The sequence below is a fragment of the Pan paniscus genome, chromosome 14 (assembly GCF_029289425.2).
Source record: "Pan paniscus chromosome 14, NHGRI_mPanPan1-v2.0_pri, whole genome shotgun sequence".
In the NCBI taxonomy this organism is placed as follows: Eukaryota; Metazoa; Chordata; class Mammalia; order Primates; family Hominidae; genus Pan; species Pan paniscus.
This window is the reverse complement of record NC_073263.2, coordinates 40,949,428-40,968,838: the sequence shown is the minus strand read 5'-3', so window position 1 is coordinate 40,968,838 and position 19,411 is coordinate 40,949,428. Positions and strand designations below refer to the sequence as shown.

General features: G+C 46.1%; 1 protein-coding gene across 1 annotated transcript; it reads right to left on the bottom strand.

Annotated features, from left to right (window-relative positions):
• Positions 1–1,209: 1,209 nt before the first annotated feature.
• RGCC (regulator of cell cycle) lies at positions 1,210–14,689 on the bottom strand. Its single transcript, XM_003806897.5, has 5 exons — positions 14,292–14,689; positions 13,578–13,763; positions 5,124–5,231; positions 3,219–3,281; positions 1,210–1,603 (listed from the first exon to the last, which is right to left on the bottom strand). Exons 1-5 carry the CDS (start codon positions 14,338–14,340, stop codon positions 1,596–1,598), a joined length of 414 nt encoding a protein of 137 aa, XP_003806945.1. The 5' UTR covers positions 14,341–14,689; the 3' UTR covers positions 1,210–1,595.
• Positions 14,690–19,411: the final 4,722 nt, after the last annotated feature.

The following is a 19,411-nucleotide window of genomic DNA, read 5'->3' as shown; positions in this document are numbered from 1 at the left end:
TTCATAACAATATTATTTGTTAGCTAAAAAGTGGAAACAACCCAAATCTTCACCAACCAATGAACAGATAAACAACTGTGGCATATCCACACAGTGGATTATGATTTGGCCGTGAAAAGAAATGAAGTACTGATTCATGCTACTCATGGATGAACTTTGAAAATACTATGCTAAGTGAAAGAAGCCAGACACAAAAGATTACATACTCGTTATATGAAAGATCCAGAATAGACACGTTCGTGGAGACAGAGAAGTAGATAGATAGTGGTGATGGCTGCAGTACCTGTGGATATACTAAAAACCGCTGAACTGGGTGCTATAGTATGTGAATTAGATCTCAATTTTTAAAAAAGAAATAAAGAAAATATTTGAGTTCAACCCAAAAGTTTTCCTGGAAGCTTGAGGAAAAGAAAAAAGTTAAAGAAAAGCAATTTAGTTTCCCGATTCCCTGAAAAACAGATCAAATATAGTAGTTAGCTTTTGAAGATACAAGTAAAATTATAAGTAGTTATGTTTTGGATTTATGTCCTTTAGGAATATAGGGATTCAAGTTTTAAAATAACTTTATTCTGATTATGAAAGTAATGCCTGGTTATTTTAGAGGAGGTTTTAAAGACAGAAAAGCATAGATAAGAAAATTATGAGCTTTCTTATTTTTATGCCTCTCTCCAGCCCCCACAAAGGCAAGTGGGAGAAGCGGTCAGTGGCTTGTATGTGCAAAGCCCACCCGTCAAACTCTTCACACCAGAGGTTGACTGGACATTCCATGAACACCAGCACCATCAATCTTCCTCCACACAGATCTTAGAAAAGCACCATCATTTTCAAGTCTTCCAGCTATCTCAACTTTCCCTCGTATTTAAGTCCTGGATTGTAAGAACTGGTACTTCCCTTAATTCAAAGAAAGAGTCCATGCCACCTGCAATGGTGCCAAGATATGAGAAGGAGGGCAGAGACAGAATAGAAACCTAACTTCCAATGAAATCACAATCCTGAAATTAAAATTTCCCAGCAGCCGTCTGCCAGCATTTCCTTCCAGAGCACTGAATGAGCTAAAGGAACACGTTAAGTTTACTGTCCTCTTGTCTAGTGCAATCAGACAGCACCCAGGGGCCTTGCTAAGGAAACAAGAGGCATGTTACTCCCACTAGAATATTATTTGAATGGAAATATATTTTAAAAAATAAAGAAAAAGAAAAGGAAGCAGACTTCAGTTCAAATTTTATTTGTATACAAAAATATATTATAATGGGAAAGCTTACTGCTATTTCCAACTATATATAATTAATTACAAATATTTTCATAAAAGCACTTTAAATTACAGGAAAGCTATGTTTTAAGAGAAAATACAATATTAGCATGGATCGTCTGTTCTAATATGCTGCAAGCAGGTAAACAAAGTCAGTTTCACTGTCTAAATTGCCCAGAAATGGGATCAAGGGCTGATTTTAAGGTGAGCCTGAGAGTGGCCTGGTAGAAGGTTGAGTGCACGTCTTTGTCCCCTCTGGCAGCAGATTCTAGTAGCTGATTTTAGCAGGTCCTCGGAACTTTCTGAAGCTTCTCCCTTATGATGAAAGGACCCAGAACTTCTTGTTTCACATACCTGTAAATGAGAGATAGGTAAGGTTATCCACTCAGAGACTCACAATTCCTATGCTTAACCACATCACACTGTCTCAGACGTGCATCAAAGCACCAAACTCAATGCCGGGCTTCCCACACGATGAGTGTCTGATTAACTGGAATGACTGGGCAACCCACTGCAATTTCCATGAAGTAGACAGGCTTGTTACATGGGTCTAATACAAATTATGCTGCAATTATAATAATCCCTGTCAAAACAAGCCCTGGTCTTCTGATGTAAGATGGTGCAGTACATAAGAAAAGAGGCAATAAAATCTTCAATTTTCAAATAGAAATGATACAAGGACTTTCTATCTGATATTTAGGTTTGTCTGCAAGAGTTTTAAGAACATAGTTATTTTTAAATAACCAGCTTTGGATTTAATTTTTCAGAGTTTACCTGGCTCTTTAGCAAAGAATAGCATTAAATACTTCTCACAGAAAATCAACCCTTACCCTGGAAAATTAAGGGCCTGGGACAAAATTTTCCTAGCCCACTCTGTGACTAAACAGGACCCCCCGTAGTAGAGTTGCTGAACCTTCCATCCCAGAAGCTGGAGTTGGTCCTCCTGGCTCTTGCAATCTTATCCTTTGGAAATAGAGTGTGTAGATAGATTGTGAGGGTCCCTTCTTCTGGGCCCCTATACTGCAGTTATAATTTGATGTCTTCAGTTCTCAACATTTTTGGTCACACAAAACAGGTAACCATTAGTGTAATTCCCAAATAAGAGGCTTGCAAGTATGCATACCTAATCCAGGTCATTCAGTCACTGGCATGGGTCTCTGGTGAAAGGCCCCACAAGCCAATTCTCTCTTTTGGCAACCACATCTTAAAGTTAAATTTCACCCAAACCCTGGATCTAACCTGGGAAAATTACCCTGGCCCATGGGATGGAAGACTTTTGGCTTGTTGGAATAATGCACTTGTGGTTAATCAGTTCATTTCTTCTCTGAAAAGCCTGACAGGCCATCATGATGGTAATGCTCCAGTCTTGCTCGCTCTCCATTTCTCAAACAAAATGCCATTGTTTGCTAGTGACCTGTTCTCACTGTTTGGAAACGCACATGGTCTACTTTAACACAAGCTTATCCCAGAATTTCATTCCTAGCCACTAGAGTCCTGTTTCTTCTTCTTCTTCTTCTTCTTCTTCTTATTATTATTATTATTACTATTTTGACGGAGTCTTGCTCTGTCACCAGGCTGGAGTACAGTGGCGCAATCTCGGCTCACTGCAACCTCTGCCTCCCGGGTTCAAGTGATTCTCCTACCTCAGCCTCCCAAGAAGCTGGGACTACAGGTGTGCACCACCATGCCCAGCTAATTTTTGTATTTTTTAGTAGAGATTGGGTTTCACCATGTTGGCCAGGCTGGATTTGAATTCCTGACCTCAGGTAATCCACCCACCTCAGCCTTCCAAAGTGCTGGGATTACAGGCGTGAGCCACTGCCCCGGCCTAGGGTCCTGTTTCTAAACCTATAGAAGCCTTAGGATGAAACTTTCTGCCCCAGGGCAAGCTGGTTAACATTACAACACTTTATCAGAAGTGTCTGTTAGTTTTTTGTTTTTTTGTTTTTAATATCAGACATGTACTTACTTGCTAAAGTTTTGTCAAGATCAGCAATGAAGGCTTCTAGCTCTTTTGTGTCTCCTAATTTAGCTGTGAAACAGGAGAGGGAGAGAGAGAGAGAGAGAGAGAGTTCAGTTTCCATAACAAAGACAGCTGATGACTCCATATTGAGTTTTCCAGGAAGTTGGAACTTCCAGAGTTATAGAATGGATTATTTCTATTTTACATCTACCTCCTTATCTTCAGAGACTTTTATTGAAGAGTGTCCTGGGCCAACCCTAAGTGTGTGCTCCAGTGTTTTGATACAGTAAACTCAGAAACTGATTCTGAAGACTAGCCTAAGTGTTTCTTTATTTTTTAGTTCATCACCACTCTCTCCAAACATCCCACCCAACTTCTCCCTCACCTAGAAGAGGAATCTTCCTTCACTGTCTTAAATGTTTGCAGGAGAGTGAGGAGCAGGAAGGGAAGATAAAAGGAGTCTGGTTTTTGTATTGTGTAGAATATGAGTTATTAGTCAAAAAATTCAGTAAGCATAGCACTGTGCAGAGCAGACACCTAGACTGTGTCATTCCTGCGGCACTAGCCTTCTGATGCATTCTTGCTTGTGCTGTCCCCCCAAGGCAACGCTGCAGCCCTCAGAGTTCCTCCAATATGAAATGAATGAAGAGTTCACTGTTTCTTATCAAAATGGTACAGGGAAGGTGCCATGAGTCTTCTGGGTCCAGGACAGCCTCATCCCCTCCAGGTGCCCACACAAGGTAACGAGTCCTCATTCTGATTTGGTTCTCTCTAGAGCCTGAGATGTAGAGATTTTTTTCATATAGCTGACTTTATTTCTGTAGAGTTCATCACATCATTCATGCCTTCCCTGAAATGCAGTACTGGACAGTTTTATTAATTAACACCTGCTGGCTACAAATGGCTAATTGTTCTTAGCTTTTTAAGTCAATTTGCCACTAGGGGCTTTTTTTCCCTCTTTAATTCCTACCTCTTGAGGATCAGGTAACAAATCTGAGCACGTTTTAAGCCACTTTTTAGACTGCTCTGTCTCTGAATTCAACCGATTCATTACAGACTGAGGGCTGGATAGTGGCAGAATTCCCAGTGGGTGCTAACGTTGCTATGTTGAGAAGGGAACTTTCAAATGCCTCTTCTGAAAAAAGAGTGAAGTCCTGTCTTATTGCCAAAGTGAAAAGAGTGATGGAATTGTCATTTCTTTTTAACTATGTTCCATTTTTATTGCATTCTGCAACTATTTTCAGCAAGTATAACTTTTCTTAAGAAAAAAAACTCCTTTTGTTTTCAAAAAGGCACTTGTCCAATGTAACAGAACATTCAACTCTCTAGCTGGAGACATTTTACCAGTTCCAAAAAATAAGAAACTGCTCATGCATCTTTAAAGACATTTTAGGTCTATTAATACCACAGTAGAGACAGGCTGGAGCTGCTATTTTAAATCATGTTAGATCATAGCTTATCTAATAATGACAACCCCATTTAATTGCTAAATTGGTCATCTGAAAGCATTGGTTAAATAATTAATGCAATAAAAAGAATCCCACTGTCTGCAAAGGCAAACTGCTGAGTTTTAAATTCTAGAACCAACAAGCCTGGGAGGAGACTCCTAAGAAACACTGTCATTTGCACAGTCTTGATTACATCACATGAGAGAGAACAGTCTAGTCTCCAAATTTTCTTTCTCCCTGTGACTTCAGGTTTTCTGCCCCCAATTATCTGATTTCATGTTCACACTGATTAAAATCCTGAGAAATAAAAAATTCCACTGTATACAGTATTAAGACATTAGTCTTACCTATTTGTTTTGTACATTTGAGAAAGATTGTTTAGGGATAAAAGGGACAGAGAAGGGATTGAGAAGGGGAGAGGAATAAAAAAGCAAAAAACTCAAATTCCAACTAATGACCTTACCTTTCTGAGGAGTGACAGTGGCAGAGAGAAGAGCTGGGGTAGAGTCTGTTGGAGAATTCAGTTTTTCATCACTGAAGCTGAAGCTGTTCCTATAAAGTGAATCTGCACCTTTCAGGAAGGAAAATATACTCATTAGAAATAGTACTCATGAGATTATAGACTTAGTACTTTATAGTCTATTGATAACCAACAATTTGTCTTCAAAATAAGCCAAAACTGCAAATCTATAGTAAAGAAAACAGCCAGGCATGGGGTGGCTCACGGCTGTAATCTCAGCACTTTGGGAAGCTGAAGCAGGTGGATCACCAAAGATCAGGAGTTCAAGACCAGCCTGGCCAACATGGTGAAACCCCATCTCTACTAAAAATACAAAAATTAGCCAGGCATAGTGGTGTGTGTCTGTAGCCCCAGCTGCTCGGGAGGCTGAGGCAGGAGACTCGCTTGAATCTGGGAGGCGGAGTTTGCAGTGAGCCAAGATCACACCACTGCACTCCAGCCTGGGTGACAGAGTGAGACTCTGTCTCAAAAAAAAAGATTAGAAAACAGGTTGATTTCCAGGTTTTATGTTTATGCCCCCAAAATGATTCGAGACAGGGGAGAGAGGGAGTGTGTGTGTGTGAGAGAGAAAGTGTGTGTGTGAGAGTTTGCGTGAAAGTGTGTGTGTGTGCATGAGTGTGTGTGTGGGTGTGTGTGAGAATATGTGTGTGTGTGAGAAAGTGTGTGAGTGTATGAGTGCGTGTGAGTGTGTGTGAAAGTGTGTGAGAGTGTGTGCATGTGTGAGTGTGGAGTGTGTGAGAAAATGAGAGTGTGTGTGAGAGTATGTGAGTGTGAGAGTGTGAGTGAGAAGTGAGAGTGTGTGTGTGAGTATGTGTGTGTCAAATCAAGTATACCAAAGGCCCTTGCTTCCCCAATACAGGAAGGGGGTGATAGGATCATCATGACCAGTGCTTGGTTGATGGTGGGAGTGTGGGGGTAAGGATTTTAGGCAAAAGGAATCATCTCAAGTGAAATATGTCCCTTCTGCCCTCTGAGCCTCCTAAAATACAAACATCCAGTATCCCATGACTTAAGCCTCTTTCCCTGCTCAAGAGAGATCTTTGCTGTCTTGCTGTCCTATAATTTAATAATCCTCTCTTTTACTTAAGAGAGGTTTTCCTAAGAGTCTGTACTCTTCAGATAAGCCAGAAGGTCAAAGATAAAGACATCTTCTCCTGGAAGTTCATCTATTAGACACTTGGAGTGACATCATGGCTCCCTCTATTCTCATACCTCCAAAGACTTGAACCACAGCAAGATGAGGCCCCAGAAGTTCAAGGCTGAACTGGGAGTCAAGGGGACCATCCAGTCAACTACCAAGTACTAGGGTGCCTTTGAGCTAGACGGTATCTCTGGGCCTAGCTTACTTATCAATAGAATGGGAAGGCGGACTAAATAATCCTTAAAGGCACTTCTAGCTCTAAAGTTCTGAGATTCTCTAAGTCCTGCTAAGGGGAAGGAAACCAACGCACGGTTGGCCCAGCTGTGTGGCTGTGACTCAGAAAGGGGCTGCTGGCTGAGCAGCACTGACTCAAAGGGTGCAAAGGCAAGGCAGGCAGCAGAAGCAGGATGTGGCCCCTGAGGTCACGGGGAACAGCCTTCCTGGTTAAAACAAAACACAAAGCCAGCCACAGTTGGAGCAGAGAAGTGGCTCTTCAGGTGTGAGAGGGCAGCTGAATGATGGGGGCCTTACCAGGTCCCCGCCTCCTCGGGATTCTTCCACTTTAAGCCAATTACCTCCAGCTTAGGAGGAGGCAAAAACATCTCTCTTTGGTCCCATTAACTGAAAAGGAATTTGCCTAAGTGACAAGAGATAGGCCCAGTACAAAAAGTATCAGAGTTTTCGGAAGAAGAGGTTTCTAGTCTCAGGGAAATTCAGCTTTGTCCCTAAGAGGCTGCCACAACTTCTCGGGTGCCTCACCTGGCTCCCTTTCCCCCCACCCTCTCCTGCCCAGGGGCCCACCTGCCCCCTGCCCTTTTTCGCTGACACCGCCATCTTGTCCACTTTTCCAAACATGCCCAGAAGACCCTTGAGAGCAACCCTCACAATCTTTGCTTCCTTCAGAGGTCCAGCCCAGCTCACCTGAAACGACCACCATCACTGGGCTTTGAGGATGAACATGGACTGAGATCCAAAACCCTGGACCTGATACCTACACTTCCCCAAAAATACATTCCTCAGAGTGCTGGTCCTCCGAGGGCTGCGTGATCAGGTACACCTGAGAAACACCAAACAGCCTTGGTCATTCCCGTGGGTATGCCCACTTCCAACATCCTGAAAAGACTTGCGGTTAAACAAAACCAGCCCCATTTCCCCAGTGTACCTGACCACGGAACACTTTTTTGTGGTGCTCCTGCTACTACTTCTCAGGACCCTTGGACTCCGTGGAACCTTACTCGGGAAGCCCTCCTGCTGGCTCCCTCAACCGAGCCCACCTCCAAAGGTGGGCTCTCCAATTCTCCCAAGGGAAGCCCTTTCCCCTACACACAGGAAGCTGGCCACACCCACTGCAGACCTGCAAGGAAGCCTTACTGTTGTCACCATGCAGTCACCAGGAGAATCGCCACAAATACAGCCTGAGAAACTCATGGGGAGAAGATAAGGCAAAATTTAGGGGCAAGAAAACCACAGAGGGTCCTGAGGAGGCAGGCCTCATGCCTAGACTCTGAGCCAGAAAATACCAGGCCCTTGGCACATTATCCGTGGCTATGAAGGATACCTGAGAGCTTCGCCCCCATCCCTGGGCCCAGAGGCTGGCTGGCCCAGATCGCAGGGACCACACCTCCGCTCTCTATCTCCCACAAGCAGCTGGCCTGGGAGAGCAACTTTCCACACCACTGCTCACTCCACCCACCCGGCATGCACCACAGGCCCTACCCTGACTTTGAACTTCAGCTCTCTTCTGCCCCTACTCTCCAGCAAGTTTCCATCCACGTACACTCCTCTGCAGGGGAGAAAGACACCACAATTTGTTCACCTCACAGGCAAGGAGGCCAAACGCTATTGAATGTTGGAAGAAGGAACAATCTAGATATGGAAAGGCCATTACAAAAGAGGATGTTAGCAGGGGAAAAAAAGAATCCAGCAAAGATTCAGGAAAAACTCAGCGTAACTCATGGGGCCTGGAGAGAATCTGTAGAGAATGAGCCGTAGATCCAGAATATTGCCAGGACTGTCCTCTGATCCTTTAGGTTCACAGGCTAAATGCCTTCTTGACGTGAGAATTTTTCCCAAACTGAGAAAATATACAGACAAACTGACAGCCACTCCCATAGTGAGGGAGGAAGAGGAGGAAAAATACTAGTTACAATATCTATTTATATAGAAACACACGCAAACAGAGGCATGGCAGCACAGCTACACTCACTTCCTCCTGCCCGCCCCCGCCCTGCCCACCACACACACACACACACACAGATACACATTAGCTCACGCCCCAGCTCGTTGCCACACCATGACTTCACTCCCTTTCCGTGAGGTGTACAATCTGGGACAGACCCAACTCCAAGTTTTGAACTGTTCAACCTTCGACCATCAAGAAGAAGCCGACCGCCAGCATCCTTGAGCCAAACCTGCTGCAGCTGAGGCGCACCCTGTGATGATATCTACACATCGTGTATGGCACAGATGAAAAGAGAGCCCTCAAGGCCCCAAAGCTACACCACTGGCGAGTGGGCATCTAGCATCTATGCCACTGTCGAGTGGGTGTCTAGAGGCCACGTGAAAACTGCATGACCCTGTAGAGTCACTCTGTTTCTTCCTTGTTAGAAGAAGAACAATAACCTAGGTGCTCTGTGTATAATGCCTGTGGTTTTAATGATTTAACTCTAAAGTTCCTAGCAAAGTGCAGAATAGCACTCCTGAGAGAGAAAAGGTAATCACAGAGAATAAACAGAATCAAGATCCTCCCTCTTCTTGAGAGAGAGCAGCAACATTCTTAAGAGAACTTTCTCTTCAGTGGCATCCTAGAACAAACCTCCCAAGAACAAACTCTCAACATAGAGGTACCCCAAGCTCTAGACCTCTCTTTACCCTTAACCAATAAAATTTCTTTCCACAGAGTTTTATTAAGAACATACAATGGGCAAAATCTCACGCAAGACAGATTTCAAGGTAGGCAAAGCCGGACATCCTGTTCTTTTCCCTCCCCTGGAACTCTATTCCTTGCAAAAGTAATAGCCAGTTAGTCTGATTAAATGACAGCAATGTGTTGCTGGCTGATCACATATTCATGTATTATTGCCCCGCGTGGGTATCAGGTGCTGCTATTAATAGGGGCTCGAAGGACCTAGAACAGTGATAATTTGGGGAACCCTGGCAGGTGGTAAGGCTGGATATTTGAGGGCCTTACAATATCGGCTTCAATCAGCTCTAAAGCACCATCTCACATGTATCTCAAATTCCCATTAGAAACATCCCTGGCAAGTCTAGTTAGTGTACTGAAGTCAGGAACCTCAAATTCTGGGACCGTGTTTTCTAAGGCACCATCAAAAGAAAGAAAAGCATATGAAATATACAACTAACAGAGTCTGAGAAACACTGCTGCAAAATAGAGGCTTGTTTAAAAGGTAGGTGTGTTTTTTTTAGCTTGGGGGGTTGGGAGAAAGGTAATTTAGGGTTAGCGCATGTCAACGTGCTGCTCCAGGGGGAAGTAAAACCACAGACAGTAAACCTTACCCAAGGCTCCTGTAAATATAGAACGATCCCACACGTTTAAAGCAAGCAAACTATAGTAATTAACCGAGAAAAAGAAAGCTTTGGACCTACCTCCCTTTTGCCACAGGGAATGGCTGGGGGTGTGGGTTGACTTCTCCTCCTGAAAATCTAAATTCTGATAGCCTCGCCAAAGGGGGGCAAAATAAGAAAGAGCATCTTTCCTCAACTTCTCCACTGTTGTCCCAGCTCCCTTTCTGGGATCACACTGTCCCTCTATATGCCTTGCCAAGCATCACAAGACCCGTTACCCATGCAGAATTGCTAACACAGTACCAGGGAACCCTGAAGGCTCCTCATTGGCCTTATTCTCTCATGGCTTGAACAAGTTCAGGTTCTACCTCAGTGGCTTCTAAGCCACATAAGCCATCTGTCATGCTGGTTCTCCAGGGCCCACAAGGTCCCCTCTCCCAGGGCCAGGCCAGAATAGCCTAAGCAAAGATATGCAGGTGTTCTAAGTCTTGCTGATGCTAAAGAAGCCAGTTCCTCATTTCCTAAATGGTCCTACAATATCATAATAACCCTAGCATACACAGTAGACTTCAGACCTTTTCTATTGAGCAGCAAAACACTCCCCCCTCAAAGGAAAAATTATGTGAAACCCCAATACCTTAAAGGTATAAGTGCATACCACCTTTTAAAGTTTAAGTTAATATTATAAACTTCTTATAAAGTCAACACACTGGTTAAAACTTGAAACATAATGAGTTAAAATTTCATTTAACACATTTGAGAAAACATGGTGTACCTTTTACAGTTTTAAAAATACTGAAAAGAAGATATATTTCTAAAAATAAATTCAAACCAAAGGTAGTCAATTTCTAAAGCACCTCTGAGGATGAAGTTTGAGAAACACTACCCTAACTCTTAATTGCATTGCCCTTTCACTACTGAAGTTAAAATCACTCCCACTAAAGTGCCTGATTTTTTTACATGTTGGAATCAAGTCTAAAGGAAAGTAACAACACTATTTTGATCAACTACATTTGAACTCCACACCCCCCACCCCACCATGTGAAGTTATACTGCAATTGTTATTTTGGTCCTCTTCATGTCTTAAGAGGCCTCCCTGAAAGTGGGAACAGGAAGGAATATTTCCTTATTAAATATCTGTTCTTCTTTCCTATCTGAGTAACTTGTTTCTTTCAGTACGAGGAATGGCTATTTTTTGCCTTTGGGTGCAAGCAACCTAAATTTTTTTTTAATGATAATGAAGAAGTATTCTTCAAAGAACAGGCTTGCTGTTTGATCTTCCTTGTAAGGTTGGTGCACCTTCAGACAGAGCTGTAAAAACTAGAGCAAAAAACAAAGGTAACATTGGTTTACATATTCATCCAAAATATTTTCATGCGAGACACTGGCTCCAATGTATCTATATGGTAGAGCACAGCATGTACATTGTAATGATATTTTGAAAGTATTCAACAGAGCAAATATTTTCTCCCTAATAGCACTATTAAATAGCATCCTTTCAATTTCACAGCTAGAGAAACTAAATCCCACTCATCACCCAGGGCCTTGACAAGGCTCAATCTAAGCTCTACTGACCCTGCCAGATGACCACCACCTCAAAGAGACACCTTCATAAACAGCCATCATTGACAAACAGGCATGTGATCTGGGCTCAAAAGGACTTCAGTCTATTCGTGAAGACATGGTTCCCATTCCAGCTAATAAATCATCGTCATCATCATAACAAGCGTTTGCTAAAAGTGAGCTGCTGTTATTATCCTTATCCTGGTGTGTCTCCCTCTTGATGAGCTAAATTTCAGTAGTATCTACCTCTCTTAAGCATTCTCTCCCATAGAAAAGCATTAAACAGACAAACGAGGATAACAAATGTCTGTACTCAATTCTTGGCAGCAATTAAGATATACATATTATGCTTCCTTAAGAAATTACTATTTAGATACACACAGCTTCTGCCAACAATATTTCTGACTAGCCTTGTGAGAGAAAAACTACACATTTAAAGCAAAGACAAATGTCATCTGAGCTTTCTTTATGTTCTTCCCATCACTTCTCTAACCACCAAACTAAGGGTTAGTCCGTTAACAACAAAAGCAGAAAACAGACACATATAACCTAAGCAAAACTACAAACTATCCCAACTATCTCCCCTGGAACTGTTAAGAATGTGTTTCTATGTCTTCTCTTTAAGGCATCTGAAAACAGATCCTAGATCTGAAATCCCACCCAGTGGAAGCTGCAATCAGCCATGAATGGGCGCGCTCAGACCTATTCTACTAGAGTGAAGCTGTTGCTTAGAAAGGAGCTGTTCTTTGCCACAGAGCAGCAGCGACACACTGTCCTAGCTTTCTTTTCCATGGGAGAATCTGTATTTGATGAATAACTTGCTCCATGCCCCAGTAGGAGGAGACATATTTAAGTTTGGCCTTAAGAATTGAGACAAATTTCAAAAATGTTAACACTTTGCTGTGAAATTGAAAATGAACCTATTCATTAAGAACAAACTCCAAAAATTCTAAGTGGAAAAGTAACAGTACTTTCTTCCATCCCCTTTCACCTCAAAAGCTGCAGCTTGGTCTAACTCTTTGGCAGTGCTGCCAAGGAAACAAGCTGGAACTCAGCTTTCTGAGTCAAACCCTGACCAGGGTGGTGAGCGCATTTATCCCTTTGCAGAAGGGCAGCTCATGTTCAAGTCTAGCCCCGAATCTTAGCCCAGGAACAAGGAAGAGCTCCAGGTTTCAAAATAAGAGAATCACACGGAAAGGCCATTACTTTCACGTCCTGAGTGAAGGGCAGCAAAAGGAGTGACATTCATGCCTGTAACCCATCTAAGGATTAAAGGCTGAAGAATAACACAGAAGAGTTTAAAATTGACTTTGCCCTTTGAAAAACAATAAGCAATTCTGGATTTGAAACCAACAATCATGTAATATTAAAAAGGCACCTAATTTGCTGTTTGAGGTACCTGTAATCCTCCCAGGACATGTGAGTTCCTGGAAAAAGCTGTCTCTTTTGTTGTTTTTGTTGTTGTTGCTGTTGTTGACAAAGTTGTTCAGGACAAAGAGACCCTGGGGTAGTCTCCATTGTGAGAAAGATCACCAGGAACCACCTTCATGCCCATGTGCTCTCTGGCTCCCCCTCCAGCCTGGTGGAGGACCTGGCTGAAAAATACTTGAACTCAGCAGTGCCAAAGATTTTCATAACTGCATGCAATGGAGCAACAAGTCTGAGAGCTAAGGGCCAGAAGACAATGCAAGCAGTTATTTCATAAATCCCAAGAACAGCAGTTTGGGCTTATGAAACCTTTCCTGGTTTCATGAATATTTCCGTTCTGCGCCCTCCCATGTCCCCACTGTGCCCCCTCATTCCACTGGCACTTATTCCACATCTGCAAAGTTACAGCTGAGAGGGGAGAGGCACGGAAAGGAGAAGAGGAGGGAAACTGCGGAAAGGCCTGGTGCAGGTCCAGGGAGTCCTGTCTGGCTGAGTCGGGACAAGCTGCTTAAACTCGCCTGCCTGGTGACACACCCGTGGGCGGCAGGTGAACCAACCTGCCCTCCAGCGACCTTTCCCGTGATTATCGTCAGGGGCCCCGCCACCACTCGGCCTACTGCGTTGAGCTTCAGGAAACCATTCCTCAGTTTACTGATAAGAAAACTGAGGCCGCAGCCTTCGCGGGGCAGGTCCTGGGAGCTGGGAGATCCCGGCGCCATCCTAGCGGGAGCCGCACTTACTCTCCGAGTCGCTGAAGCCGCTGCTGTCGCTGACGCTGGCGCTGCTGCGCCGCTTCATGCGCTCCAGGTGCTCCTCGTAGTGGAAGTGGCGCTCGTGGAAGGGCGACGCAAAGTCGGCCAGCACCGCGTCAAACTCGCACAGCGCGTCCGACAGGTCCTCCGCGGCCGCCGAGTCCAGGGCCGGGGCTGCGGGCAGGGCCAGGGGCTCAGTGCACGGAAGTCAGGGGGGCGGCGGGACCACCTCCCAGGGCCAGGAGGGGCCGCCACGGTTCCCGAAGATAACTGACACTTGGCGCCTCTGCCAAGTGACAGCCACGCAGTCACTGTTACCTTGTAATCTTCTCCACCACCCCCGAAGTGCGTTCTATTACCAAGTCCGTTTTACAGACAAGAAAACTGAGCCTTCGCCAGGCCCAGGGTCACCCAGCGACTTGGCGCGGCCAGACTCCTCCCCAGGCGCTGCCGGTTACCTGTCCCCGCCGCTCCCCCCAACCCCGGGCGCGCGCGGAGCTGGTGGTGGCGGGAAGGTGGGACATGGGGGCCAGCCCGGGCCGGGAAGGAGGCTGCAGCCGCCCGCGCGGGAAGACCGGGGACAGGTTCCCGCTGGGGAGGATGGAAGGGTGGGGGGTGTGAAGGGACGACACGGGGCCCCTCCTTTCTCACCCGCCATCTGCAGAGCCGAGACTTTAAGGGGACCCCGGACCCCGCACTCACCTGCGGCCGCGGCGGCCGCGGGGCTGCCCTGCGCCGCGGGCGGCTTCATGAGGCGGCTCAGCTGGGCCCGGCGCGCGTGGCCTTGGGTCCTGCGAGGTGGCAGCCGGGGCTATTCGGGGGCTTGCTGTCCCGCACACTTCCGCCCTGCCAGTCCCTTCGGCGCTGCGCTCCAGCCGCGCCGCTCCCAGCACGGTCCACGCCCGCCCTACCACCGGCTCGGGCTCCTAGATCTTATAGCCTTCGGCGGCCGGAGCGGAGGCGGGGCCGGGGCGGGGCTGCGGAGCCGGGGCGGGGCTGCGGAGCCGGGGCGAAGGGTCTGTCCCCGCCGCCCTCCGAGGAGGCCCCTGCCCCCAGGCACCGCCCTCGCCACGCGCCCGCCCTGGAACCGCGGTGACGAGGAGTCGCCGAAGCCCCGGTTACAGCCCCAAATATTTACCCGCCTCTCGCCCCCGCGCCCTGACAACCCGGCCCACGCGGTGTCCTCGGCGTCACCAGAGCTGACTGCTGGGCGCGAGCTCCGCTGCTTCCCGCCGCGTGCCAGGCACCTCCGCGAGCCGCAGCTTCCTCGGCTGTGAAGTGGACGTGGGCATGCAGAGCCTCCCTGGCTGGCGGCGAGGGACGAAGGAGCCCGCGGCCGTGTCCCAGTCGGGTGTCGGGGACGCGGAGGTCCCCTCCGCATTGTCCCAAGGGGACGTCCGAGATGGTGGGCGGGCGGAGTGGAGAGGGTCGGGGGCGAGAGGGGCAGGAGTTGGGGGAGTCCTGAACTGTTCCCACCGCGGAGCGCGGGGGCCTGAACTACGGTCCAGGGCGCTCCCGCCAGCCTGACTTTATCTAGAAGGGGTTTATTATGGGAGGAAACTACTGCGTCGACGCAGCGCGAACAGGGCGCCTTGCAGTGTCCACGGAGTAACGAGCCACCCTGCCCCGCGGCCTGCGGGGGCGAACGCCCTGGACTGTGCGCTGAGCTAGGCGCTAGCCTCTCGCCTCTCACTACAGACGGCTAATTAAATGTAGAGCAATTAACATGCAACGGAGTGAAACATTCAGCCTCCACTCCCAGCTAGTTTTTGTATTTTTAGCAGAGACGGGGTTTGTCCATGTTGGCCAGGCTGGTCTCGAACTCCCGACCTCAGGTGATCTGCCCACCTCAGCCTCCCAAAGTGCTGGGATTACAGGCGTGAGCCACCGCACCCAGCCAGGATTTGTTTTCAGAATATAGAAAGACCCATCTACAAAGTAATCACAAATAGACAACCTGGTAAAAATTAAAAATGAGCAAAACATTGAAACATACACCTCACAAAAGAGTATATGTTAATGACCACTAATCATATGAATAGTCCTCCTCTCTTGTCTACTCTGGGTGACCTAGGGATATGCTTGTCTTGCGGAGGCGCAAGCACTGTGGGCTCAAGAGTGGGGAGCCTCTTTCCCTGGTAAGGGGAGGACACCACTGGGATCTCTGGTGCCATCTCCTGCAATGGATCCTCTGATGTGGGGTTGAACAGAACTTCAGGAGTTGATTTCCCTGGGTGAGTGGAGCGGGATCCTTCCTTAGCTATCTGTCCCTTTGCTACTAGTATTGCTGCTGCGTGCCCTCAGCCACTGTGGGGGTTCTAGCACCAGCTGTCACCAAGTGTCTATGTATGGGAACTGGTCTAGGTATCTTTACCAGTTACCTTGTGCCACGCCTTAGAAACAAGGGACCTGTCCAGGCTTCCTTCTGATGGCCAACCCACTTCTAATGGTGTGCAATCTATTTCCCACAAGGTTCTAAGTTCCCCTGGTGGTCTAGTGCTTAGGATTCGGCGCTCTCACCGCTGCTGCCCGCGTTCAATTCCCGGTCAGGGAACAAAGAAATGGAGCATGGATGAGTGGCGGACATAAACCCCTCAGACAGCGGATTAAAGAAGGAAGAGTTTTCTTTTATTCCGCTGGGAGCTTCGGCAGACTCGCGTCTTAACAGCCGAGCTCCCCGAAGGAAGACAGAGTTCCTGGCCCGTTTAAGGGCTTACAGCTTTAAGGGGTTCCACGTGAAAGGGTCTTGATGGATTGAGAGCACATGTACTTAGAGTCACGGGGGTTGATCGTTTCACCTCAGGCCGGCTCCTCAGTGCCGCCGACTGGTCTTGACACTGACTTCATTCCCGTTGTTTTCCAACTTTTACTTCCTCCTCCTCTTCAGAGACAGGAGACAGTAGCGAAATGGCTTCTCTCCTCAGGGCGACAGGATGATATTACTCCCAATATCACAGGGGGTGTACACACCCCTCTGAAACTCTTCCTACTATCCAGAGGGAGAGAGGATGATATTACTCCCAATAGCGCAGGGGGTGTACACAGCCCTGTAATACTCTTCCTAATATCCACAGGGAGAGAGAATGATATTACTCCCAATATCGCAGGGGGAGTACACAACCCTGTGATATTGTTCCTAATATCCAGAGCGAAAGAGGATGATATGACTCTCAGTATTGCAGGGGGTGTACACCCTCCTGTAATATTTTTCTTAATACCCTGGGAGGGAGAGGATAAGATTACATTGAATATCACAGGGAATGTACACTCTCCCCCTCTGATACCCTTCCTAATATCCAGGGGAAGAGAGGATAATTTTCCTCCCAATATCGCAGAGGCAGTACACCCCTCCCCATGATATTGTTCCTAATATCCAAGGGAGGAGAGGATGATGCTTCTCCCAATAAAGCAGTGGGTGTACATTACCCCTGTGTTATTGTCTGTAATATCCGGGGCGCGGGGGGTGCAGGGGAGAGGATAAGATTCCCTCAAATTTGGCAGGTGGTTTGACGCCCCATGCGGTATTGTTTTTAATATCCAGCGGGGAAGACAATACTAGTACTCTCAATATCACAAGAAATGTACATCCCCCTGTGATATTGCTACTAATATCCAGGGATAGAGAGAATGATGTTACTCCCAATATCGTCAAAGTGTCCACCCTCCCTTTGATATTGTTCTTAATATATGAAAGGCAAGTACGATATGACTCCCAATAAGAAAGGGGGAATACACGCCCCTGTGATATTGTTCCCAGTATGCTGTGGAGGAGAGAATGATATTACCCCCAATATCGCAGGATGTGTACACCCCCCTGTGATCTTGTTCATAAGGTTCAATAGAAAAGATAATCTTACTGGAAATATCGTAAATACACTGTGTGTCCACAGTGGCTGCTAACATGCAGGGAGGGACGGGGGTTGATATTACTCTGAGCATCAGCGGGGGGTGTCCACGCGCCTTCGATGTGGCTCCTAATATCCATGGGGAAGGGGGGGTAGATATTACTCCCCGCATCACTGGGGGTGTCCATCCCCTGCCATGTGGCTTGTAATATCAGGAGGGGCTGATATTTCTCCCCGCGTCGCGAGCGTCGCTCGCCCCCCTGCGATGTGTATCGTAATATCCAGGGAAGGAGAGGGGCGTGCTATTACTCCCCGCATCGTGGCGGAGTCTATCACCGGTCGGGATACTATACACCCCCTGGGATATTGGGAGTACACCCCCTATGATATTGGGAGTAATATCATACTCTTCCCCCCGAGTATTAGGAACAATATCATGGAGGGAGTGTTCACCTCCTGCCATACTGTGAGTTATGTCATTTTCTCTACCCGTGGACATTAGAAACAATATCACACGGGTGGTGACCAACCCCTGCGAAATTGGGTGATATATCTTCCTCTCCACCTTTGGATATTAGGGACAATATCACAGGGGAGGTCTACACCTTCTGGATTATTGGGATTAATACCATCCTCTCCCAGCCTGGATATTAGCAACAAGATCACAGAAGGAATGTACACCCAGTGCGATATTTGGAGTAATGCCATCGTCTACCCCTGACTATTCGGAACAACATCACAGAGGGGTGTACATTTTCTGCGATATTGTGAGGAATGTCGCAATATTACTTATCACAATTAATAACATCAATTATTAATTGATATTAATAACATCAATTATTGATTGATATTAATAACATCAATTATTGATTGATATTAATAACATCAATATTAATAACTGATATTTTAAAATCAATACCGATAATCATAATTACTATTACATAGTTCTACCAATGATAAAAACAAATTATTAATATTAATTATTAATAACACCTGATATTAATAACTGATACTGATCTTATTCATTAGAAAACAGTAATATTCGCTCCTAATAATATTAATATTAATAATCTGAAAACTTTTTATTAGAAATTATTTCTTAATATTAATATTGGTAATTCATATTCATGTTAATAATCAAGGTGTAATAATTCATACTAATATTACTCCTAATACCGCAGTGGGTGTACACCCACCTGTGATACTGTTCCTAATGTCCACGGAAAGGAGAGAGCATGATATTACTTTCAATATCGCAGTAGGTGTACACCCACCCGGTTATATTGATCCGAATATAACATCCAGGGGGTGGAGTATGACGTTACTCCCAATATAGCAGTGGGTGTACATCCACCCAGTGATATTGCTCCTAATATTCAAGGAAGAAGAGAATGCTATTACTCGCAGTATCGCAGGAAATGTACACCCCTTCTGTGATATTGTTCCTAATATCCGGAGGGGGAGAGGGTGATATGAGTCCCAATATCCCAGGCTGTGGACACCCACCCTGTGATATTGTTCCTAATTGCCAGGATGGGGGAGGACGATATGACTCCCCATACAGCAGGAGGTGTACACCCACCCTGGGATATTATTCCCAATATCCATGGAGATGAGAGGCTGATATGACTCCCAATATCTGAGTGGGTGTACATCCATTCTGTGATATTGTTCTTCATAGTCAAAGGCAGAGATGTTGATATTACTCCCAATATCACAGAAAGTGTACAAACCCATGTGATACTGTTCCTACTATCCAGAAGAAGAAAAGATGATATTACCTCCCATATCGCAGGAGTTGTACACCTACTCTGTGACATTTTTCCTAATATGCAGGGTGGGACAGGATAATATTCTTCTTAATAGCACAGGGTGTGTACAGCCACCCTGTGATATTGCTCTTAAGATTGCAAGTCAGAGAGGATGATATTACTCACAAAACCGCAGAAAGTGTACACCACCCCAGTGATATTTTTT

Coding starts and splice junctions, on each gene's coding strand:
- RGCC (XM_003806897.5), bottom strand. CDS start 14,340: ATGAAGCCGCCCGCGGCGCAGGGCAGCCCCGCGGCCGCCGCGGCCGCA. Junction 13,764..14,291: donor CGCGGCCGCCGCGGCCGCAG/GTGAGTGCGGGG, acceptor CCCTGCCCGCAG/CCCCGGCCCTGGACTCGGCG. Junction 5,232..13,577: donor CGGCTTCAGCGACTCGGAGA/GTAAGTGCGGCT, acceptor CCTTCCTGAAAG/GTGCAGATTCACTTTATAGG.